The sequence below is a fragment of the Talpa europaea genome (genome assembly GCF_964194135.1).
Source record: "Talpa europaea genome assembly, chromosome: 3".
In the NCBI taxonomy this organism is placed as follows: Eukaryota; Metazoa; Chordata; class Mammalia; order Eulipotyphla; family Talpidae; genus Talpa; species Talpa europaea.
In genome coordinates this window covers 47,888,505-47,898,250 of record NC_140069.1, presented here as the reverse complement: position 1 = coordinate 47,898,250, position 9,746 = coordinate 47,888,505, and the positions used below count along the sequence as shown (strand labels likewise).

At 40.2% G+C, this 9,746-nt stretch overlaps 1 protein-coding gene across 1 annotated transcript in view; it reads right to left on the bottom strand.

Moving 5' to 3' along the window:
• Positions 1–1,587: 1,587 nt before the first annotated feature.
• The window catches only part of TRPA1 (transient receptor potential cation channel subfamily A member 1), a gene marked incomplete at both ends in the record, with an annotated part of 52,048 nt that continues 43,889 nt past the window's right edge, over positions 1,588–9,746 (bottom strand). Inside the window, 4 exons of the mRNA XM_084229553.1 lie at positions 1,588–1,795; positions 2,768–2,865; positions 4,963–5,076; positions 9,030–9,098. Of these exons, the coding sequence (XP_084085679.1) occupies positions 1,588–1,795; positions 2,768–2,865; positions 4,963–5,076; positions 9,030–9,098 (489 nt within the window). The remainder of the gene's footprint in view (positions 1,796–2,767; positions 2,866–4,962; positions 5,077–9,029; positions 9,099–9,746) is intronic.

Genomic DNA, 9,746 nt, shown 5'->3' with positions numbered 1-9,746 from the left:
TCATATCCCTGCTGAAATTGCTTGACCCCATGTCAGTATCAAACATGTCGGTGTCAGAGACTTCAGACCAGAGGGTCCAGTTGTAGCAGAGCAAAGCTTAACCCATCATAAAGTCACACGAGTCCTCTGTCTTTGGGCTCTGACTCTGCTGGTTCAAAACCACTCCCATAATGTCAGCAGGAGGTTTTCTAGTTCCACAGTCTGGCAATTTGCCCTTCCTGGCACTCTGGATCTTGTAGCCACGAATGTGTCACTCTACAGCAGAGTTCCCAGGAGGCTTGACATCCAAGCCCCTGGGGTTGTGGGGCTACTGGCTATTGTCAGGCCTTTTGTCCATGTGCTGCATGTGTTGGCTAAGTGATTTTTAAAGTGAAGTATTTCTTAGACTTGATATGTTTTAAAATAATCCTTTTGTGCCATGGCAAATAATAGTTTTGGAAGGATGCCACCAATTTTCAGCTACCTTTTAAATCTCATTCTCCTTAAATATCAGCCTATAAAACAAATCTGTGATTTCAATGTATTTAGCAGAGAAACTGGAAGTTCTTACATATATTAATTCTATATCTAGTCCTCAAATGATTTTTTTTATTTACATCATCTTCGCATAAATCACCACCACTTGAAATCATATAGCTGACTGGTGAAATGAAACCATATCCATCTAACTTAGAATAAAAGAAGTAAAATGTATACTTCAATTTTTATAACTTATCCAGATATATAAGTGGCCAAAGACATTCATCAAAGATATTACCTCCTGGGGAATAAACTTGAGAATCAGGGTAAAGGGGAAATGAAACAAGAGGACATTGAGAAGATCAGTGGTGAGGCAGATGATTGAGTCATACTTTATATCAAACAACCAAAGAAAAAAATGATACATGTGATGGAGGCATTTTTGCAGAGCTAAAAAAAATTAAAAAAAAAGAGACTCACACAATAATTGCTGAGGTGATAACACAGATTTTATATTTGTTGTAGTTACTGGCAAACAAAAAAAAAAACAGAAATAACATGCTATCTCCAGTAAAATTCACATACATCATGACATCTATTAATTTGGGTCTTGACTAAAGTGCCATTGGTTGTGTTGGAGCAGCAAGAGAAGAGGTTGAAGAAATTACTTATTGTCAGAACAGAGGACACAGGGTACCACCCACAGGATTTTCAGGGCAAAAAGCCTACCAAATGATAGAAACTAATCCAATTATTCATTGTCAAATGCATCACATATTATATCGTTTGTAAGCAATTCAATATTGACATTTATATTCTAGCTTAACTGTTACATTTATAACTCCTTATCATCATTAAAAATGTGTGCTCTAGCAATTTAGTTTCAAATAATGAGAGGTAAAGTCTAACTTGAACATATCAGCAAGGTTTCCCAATAGGAGTGACTCGCAGAAAATGCGGAGAGAAAGATAGTTTATTTTTATATAGAATGCAGGAACCATGTTTCATGTGCAATGAAGTCAGAATCAAATTTCTGCTTTCTTTCCCACTCTTTCCAAACTGGAACTTAGACCCAGCAAGCCCTGCAATTGCCCACAGGAACCCCACTACAGGCTGGGGTGACTAATGCTAAGGGGCTTGTGTCTTTGCCTTGACTGCTTTCAACACAGAATTCCATTTGCTATTCTTTTGTTCCAACTGCTCTTTTTTAAACCTGTCTTGGAAGGAACTGTGGTTATCTTCATTATCCCCTGTCTCTGAGATGATTTCCATCTTCTGAATGATGAGTTTAATCAGCTCATGCTGTTTTTCCAGCAGAGAAGTGAGATCCTTCAGCCTAAAAGGATACACGTTTCATCAATTTATTTCTAACTATTCTTTTAACCCATTTACATGCAAACCCCCCACCCCCCTGGTTCTAAGTGTTCCATATTAGATTAACTGTGCTCAGGTCATAGCCTCATTCTAGTCATAATCCTACTAAGGAATTTTTAAAGTTTAAGTAATTTTCCTAAGGTAACCCTATTAGTTCATGGCTAGTTTTTTTTTTTTTTTCAGTTTCTGTTTTTTTTTTAAAGATTTATTTATTCATTTATACAAGAACCAGGGGACAGGCCAGATGCAAAGGAGGGTGAGAGGATTCACCAGAGCCAGGGTGGGGAACAGAATAGGCAGATTGACGAAGTACACTGCTGAGGGGAGCAGTGGGCGAGGCAGGAGAGGTCTGCGCGCCATGTGGGACCCTCACAGGCAGCCAGGGATCGAAAGGGTGCTGCAGAGGCTGCAGGCAGCTTCACAGCCCAGTGCTCAACCCCTGTGCCACCAGGGGAGGCCCTAGTTTCTATTTTAAAGATTAAAACACTGCTACACAGAAGGTCTGAGCAGCTTCCCAGGGTATAGTTAGCAATATAGTACAGTTGGTATAGTACAGTTAGTAACAGTTGAGTGGGGCTTTGAACTTTGGCAAATGTACACTAAAGCCCTTCTGTTTAATGACTGCACATAATATAGTTTCTCCAAAGATCCTCAAAAACCTTTATAGCTCTGATGTATGAATTCAGATGACTTGTGATGAAGACAGTTCAAGATACAGACTGGCCAAGTGAATGGTGAATAGCAGCAAATAAAATGCTCGGTCTAAAAAATGCTTCATGATTTTCAACATATTGGCACCATCAGTCAGTTAAGGTATGACTTAATATATGAAATATATAAACACTAATACATAGTACAGCTTTACACAATGCCTCATTGTTGAAGAGTTTTATGTTTGTCAAATACAAAAAAAAAAAAATGGAAAAATACATACCGGTATTTCTGTTTCAATATTTCTGTTTCTAAAGATGTATCAACATTTGGCATTTCTTGGTTTGCTTCGCAGGTGCCAAACAGAGAACGAAATAAACACTATGGAATAAAAGATTAGTAGTTACTTAAGTAGAACTAAATTTAGGAACTATTTCTTGAACACGTGCCAGAATTCAGCTATTGAGCCAGATATTCTAAGATATTCTACAAGCACAGATATTCTAAGACACAGTCTGGCCCTCAGACCTCATGGTCTGTGAGAAAAGTAGACATGAAAAGAACCACAAAACAAAGACATATAATGTAATAGAGGACAGTATAAGATGTGCTAATAATACAGTAAACTGATGTGAGGGATGGATGAAGAAAAGGTTTAACTAAATCATTTTATATATGCTCATGAAAAAATGTCCATCATAAATGGTACTATTTCACACAGGATTAATTTTTAATTCTTCAAAATGGCTCTCTACTGTTATCCAGCACAACTGAATTTCACATGATGATATTTCTGAAATGATATCTCATTTTTTTTAATTTGGTGTATTTTATTTATTTATTTTAAAGATTTATTTATTTATGCACACAAGAACTGGGGTATAGGCCAGAGGTGCAGGGTGTGAGAGGACTCACTAGAGAGAGAATGGGTAACAAAACAGGCAGACTGACTGAAATATACTGCTGAGGGGAGCAGCGGGCAAGACAGGAGAGGTCTGCTGTGCTATGTGGGTAACTCCCTGGCTGGCTGGGGATGAAACTCATGCTTTAGTGGCTGCGGACAGCATCATAGGTTGCCTCTTAACCCCTTTGCACCACCAGGAAGGCCCCAATTCGGTGTCTTTTAAACAACTGGTAGGCTGGAGAGGGTGCAGAGCAGATGTGAAAAGACCACAGATAAGATAATTCCAGGCAGGAAAAGAGGAGCACACGCTCAGGTCACCCAGGAAGTCACCTGGATGCCTGAACATGGGACTCGTTTGTGAAGGGAGAGGAAGGAAGAGGGCTGTCATGGATGACGTCCTGCCCAGAAAAATGACGTGTTGAAATGAGACTCTCTGGAGAAGAAGGGGGCTTGTTCACTTTCTTTCTGTAGTCAATGACAGGAGGAAGTATACATGTGAGCTGAGAAGATCATGGGTTTGTTTGGCCTGAGTTATTTATTTATTTTTTTTTAAGATTTATTTTTATTTATTTATTTATATAAGCACTGGGTACAGTCAGAAGCGCAGGAGGATGAGAGAATTCACCAGAGCCAGAGCGGGGAGCAGAGCAGGCAGAAGGACCGAAGTACACTGCTGAGGGGAGCAGCGGGCGGCAGGAGAGGTCTGCGCGCCATGTGGGACCCTCCTGCGGTGGCCAGGGAGCAGCCGGGGATCGAACTGGCGCTGCAGAGGCTGCGGGCAGCTTCGCAACCCAGTGCTCAACTGCTGCGCCACCGGGGAGGCCCTGGCCTGAGTTATTTTGAACATGCTGAATTGGAGGTACCTTTGAGAGGTAACAGTGAAGAGTCCAGGCAGACACTTAGCATAGTCCCTTTTTTTTAAAAAAGATTTTTTTATGTATGCATACAAAAACTGGGGTACAGGCCAGAGGTGTGGGGGTGAGAAGATTCACCAGAGACAGAGTGGGGAACAGAACAGGCAGACTGACTGAAATACACTACTGGGGGGAGCAAAGGGTGAGACAGGAGAGGTCTGCTGTGCCATGTGGGTAGCTCCCTGGCCGGGAATCCAACTCATGAACTCAGGCAGCAGTGGCTGTGGATAGCTTCATAGTGCTGTGTCTTAAACCCTGGGCCACCAGGGAGGGCCCTAAGCATAATCCCTTTAACACTATGATGCAATGGTGTTGCTGAGTCTTGGATACTTTATATGTTTTCTCTAATGCACACTTCCATGTATGTTCGTTTGTATCTGTGAATATGTACATGTGTGCTCTGCAGGTGTCACAGGGATGTGATGCATGTTTTACACAGATGCCACAAAGATGCCACTTGGCCAGGGAGAATAGATGTGTCCCTCCCCACTGCCCATCACGCATGCATTGAGAATTAATCATGCACTTTTTAAAAAAAAATCATAACTACAGAGCAGAGCAGACGTAACGTTTATAAAAGGGCACCCTTACAGATAATACAGTGAGTAAATGCCTAGCATTATCTAATTATTTGTGCTGGTATTTGCCACATGTACTTACAAATAATCCTCTGCTGTATCTGGGTCTGTTGGGATAGACAATGATGGATTTCTGATCCACTTTGCGTAGAAACCAGAGTGGCAGCTTCTTTTCTAAGCTGGTATGAAGTTCCACCTAAAGTGTATTTTGGATTTATTGATAGGAAACATTAGTTTGCAATTGGAATGATGACTCTGCATGGAAGGACTCAGAACAACAGAATGAGGCCTCTGTCGTGGTCTGTGTGGAAGAAAAGACAGTCCAGGCACTTGGGGTGGCTAACACTACAAAAGGGCACCCCTGGGAAGCTGAGGACAGCAGGACTGAATGCCCTTGCGGGAGAGGTGGGGAAAGCCTTGAGATCCACAACTATACATCTCAGGGCGTTTCATCAATTGTTCATGACACTCAGGTGTCAAATGGTTTACCCATAAGCTATCGTAAGTATAATTTCTGTTTCCAGAGATGCAATCTTTTGTCTCATTTAACATTTTTACCTTGAGTTTAGATTTAGGTTAATTCTCAGAGTATCAACTTTCTGTTTGTACTTGCCATATTTATCTTTGACACTTTTTAAAAAACTTTGTACCTGTGTTTATCTACATTTATTGTAATTACTACATAAATGAGATCTTGATTTCTAATCTAAGACTGCATGCTCTTAACTACATGGGCATTGAAGATATTTCTATTTCCAAATGATGAGATGCCAAGACTTCCCTTCCCTGTGCCACTTTCTAAAATCATAGCCCCACAACCCCCTTCCCTTTATAGCATACCTTCTGGCTTGCTGGCTATTTTTATGGCACTTTGTCACTTTGTATGTTAGTTCCAGTTTCAAGAAAAGCTTTGTTTTCTTGTACTGTATTAATGGCACCAATTAGGTGTTTTCTGTGAGTTTTTATAATAAATAATGTTTAGGGTTCCTTTTCCCCTTAGGTCTTTAGTCAAGATTACTTTCCCCTTGAGTGCAAACTGGTCCAACCACTGTGGAGAGCTGTGTGGAGATTTCTGGACCTACTAAACATAGAGCTTCCATATGATCCAGCAATTCCACTCCTAGGTATTTACCCAAAGGACACAGAAACATCAATTCCAAAGAACACCTGCACCCCTATGTTTATAGCAGCACTGTTTACAATAGCTAAGCTTTGGAAACCGCCCAAATGCCCAAAAATAGATGACTGGATCAAGAAGATGTGGTACATATATACCATGGAATATTACTCAGCATTCAAAAAAGATAAACACATGCAATTTGCAGCAACATGGATGGCGCTGGAAGGGATCATGTTCAGCGAAATAAGCCAAAAAGAAAAAGAAAAACACCGGATGGTCTCACTCATAGCAGGAATCTAGAAAACTTAAATAAGGGACCAGGAAAATGAATAACTATAAGAAAGTGAAAATCAAAATCAACAAAAAACTATGAACCAGAGACACTTTTAGGGGGGCGGGGGTGGGAGGGGAGGGATTGGGGTCAGAATGGGGGGGCTGCAATTGTATGGGGAATATAAAAATAAAATTTATTATTTAAAAAAAAAAAACATTTGCTTTTGACCCACTAATCTCACGTCTAGAAATGGTTTCTAACAAAAGCATTAAAAATGTAATCAAAAAAAAAAAAGATTACTTTCCCCTTGCCATATACATTTTTCAGAGATTGTGTTACTCTTACTTATACTTACTTGATTGAAAATTTTTTATTCAAGCAGTGTTTGCCAGCAGATAAGGCACATGGTTTGTCTTAACCTGATTCATTCTCTACAAAGTAGCTGCCAGGTTTCCTCTCTCAAATATGGCAAGCAAAGACTCCAGTCCAAAGTTGGGGGGTGGGCCTGGAGGAACCGACTGGGTCATGGTTCCTCTGGGCTAAGGAGCTTCTTCACCTCCTCTAACAGGGGGGATTTCCATGTAGACGAGTAAAATGTACCCCATGAGTTTCCTCTCATAATTTGGAGCACATATATAAATGTTCATACAGTTCTTACAGCTGCCTGCCCATGCTGAAAAGACGGAATAATGACGTCAAACAGCATCAAGTCCCCCAAAATACAATGCCTGTCCTCAGGACCCCAATGATTGTCACTTTAATGAGCACATCTCCTGAATGTGCTATCCCAGGGACTTACTGTCCTCACTTGGTTTGAGATGATTTTGTCAGCAGAACAAAGTTCTCTGTAGGGTGCAGAGCTGCCTGTCCCCACCTGCTCCTGCTTCTGTGGTGGGATCAGACTTAGGCTGGAAGTCTGATGCAGAGGGTCATGCATGGATTAGAGCATCATAATGGAGGTAGAGAGTTGCTTGAAAACAACTCCGGGGCAATAGGAGAATGCTCTCTTGGGTTTTCTAGCCATGATACCCTTGATACAAAACAAGGATGGAAAACACAGGTATTTACTTTGCCTACTTCCTTCATAAGGCTTTGTGCTGCTTTGTTTCAGGAAACACAATAAATCCAGTAGAGATCATGCTTTTCTAATCAACTGTGCTGACAGTGCCATTTAACCGGCTTCCCCAGCCATGTCTACTGTTTATATATATATTTTTGTTTATTTTCCCTGGTATTTTAAGAGTTATCAATTGTGCAGGACTGCTGACACGCCAGCCAGGATGTTGCTACATCCCTTCTCCCCCTCATCCACCTACCTGGAGTCTTACACTTCATCATGATTATGGTAATAGCCAACCATTAGAGCTTCCTTCCTCTAGTGTTTCCCACCAAGCCAAGATCGTCTTAAACACCACATTCATTTTGTTCCCATTCTTTAGAAGGACTGATAACTTTCCACTCACTAACCAAGTAACTTGAGGCACTTTCCATTTATCACAATTCCTTTCAAAGTTAAGGTCTTTCTGGGCTCACTGTTCTGAGACAAAGCCTCCCAGCATCTGCATCAGCCTTAATACCCTCCAGTGAGACTCCTTCCAGGCAAGGGGAGTCCTGTCACACCTGTTAGCCATTTCCCTTTGTTCTGCCTTCATTTTTTTGCTCTGTGAGTCTGCGTTTCTCCTTTCTGCAGTGGCTTCATGGCCCATATAAATCCCATCTCTCAATGTGCAGTTCATAGCCAACTCTTCCATTTAGCATTCCCTCAAATATTTTTTCATTTATTTTCTGTGCCTGATATTTTAGCAATTTAATTCATATATTTTATTCTTTAATGTTCCAAGCTGCCTGTGTAATACCTAGTCCGGTTACAGAGTACAGAATTTGAGAATGATTCTAAGTTGATATTTGATACATAATGCTCTCTAAGAGAGTTGGTTTATGGAACTCAAAGATAACATTCATTTAATTTCTCTGGGCTTGAATGCTACGTGGTACTATACCTTGCATATACCATGCAGTAAAAACATATGCTTTAAATATATGCTAATGTATAATGGAAGAAAGCAGTGTGGCAAAGAACAATCAAGGGAAGAATAAAGAGAGTTATATCTTAGCATGAATTTTTCTTTCTCTTCAATTGACCTAAGTTTCTGAACAAGTACATACCACTGGTCATCAGATAATCCTGAAGCATGAAATATTCCTATTCAAATTTGAAATCTGAAGACAATGTAAACAAGAGCACAGAATTTGTTTTGTGTTGTTTACCAGGAAACAAATTCACAAGATTCAACAGTCAAGGACCTATCCAAAACTGTTTCACAAATTTTACATCAAATTATCTACAAAAATGAAAGGGATGTCACAAAGGAATAAAAGCTCACAGATACAACCAACACTTCAATCTAACAAAGCTGCGGGGACCTTGTAACTCTGTGCTCAGCATGTTAAGAGCTCTGTCCAGCAGTTGGGCTGTGACAAGAGAGACTACCTCTTACCTGTGATGTTCTTGGTCCAGCTGCTACCTACCTTGTCACCATATTTGACATAAAATGAGGCGGTTTCTCAATTCCTCCATTGACATTGTTCTAGGGCATTTTTTTTTTTGATTCTCAAATACAGCAGGGAGCACAGAGAATACGCACAGTGCACAGTATAGTTCTTCTCTGTACAATGTTCTCAGAAATCAGTTATTCTTCTGTGTGAATAATTACCATGCCAATTTCAATAAGTTTTAAATAAATATAATACTGACCTGCATAGCAATCCTCTTCAGTGATGCATGTTTCTGGACCTCAGCAATGTCACCAACTGCCAAACCAATCTGAGTTCCAACACATCAACGACACACTGAATGAGTTTAATGGCTCATCTGAAAATGGACTAAGGCCTCTCTGGCCACAGTAGGAGGAGTGGGCACATAATTTATTTAGTGACCTCAAAACACTCTGCTTGCACACCTGACAGAACAGTGCAAAGCTGTATATTCTTTTGTGATAGTCCCAGCGGTAGGTCTTAATGTTATTGGTGAAAACTGAAGACACACAAATTAATCTGAAATTCACCTTAATTTAAAATAATAATATGTCATTTGGGAGGACAGGGGTGATGTGATATCACATGCAGCTGGTGTAGCCAAGCAATATGGCTGCTAACCACAGATGTTTAGCATATGATATAAATGAGAATAAGTGGACAATATGGAAAAGTTAAAACATTAAACAGAAGGAACAAAGAAATTCATACCTCACATGTTTGGCAGGAAAGGTACAGTTGATCCCTAGCCTAACCTAATGTAACACATACCATTCATCTTTACTTCCTTATTCTGCTTTGTGGTTCTTCATAGAAAGTGTCACGCCCATGGAATTACATTACATATTTATTTGTTTACTGCTTAACTTCCTGACCAGTCTTTAATCTAAAGACTGGGTGTCAGTCTTTTTTGTTCACCTCTCTTTACCAAAACCAG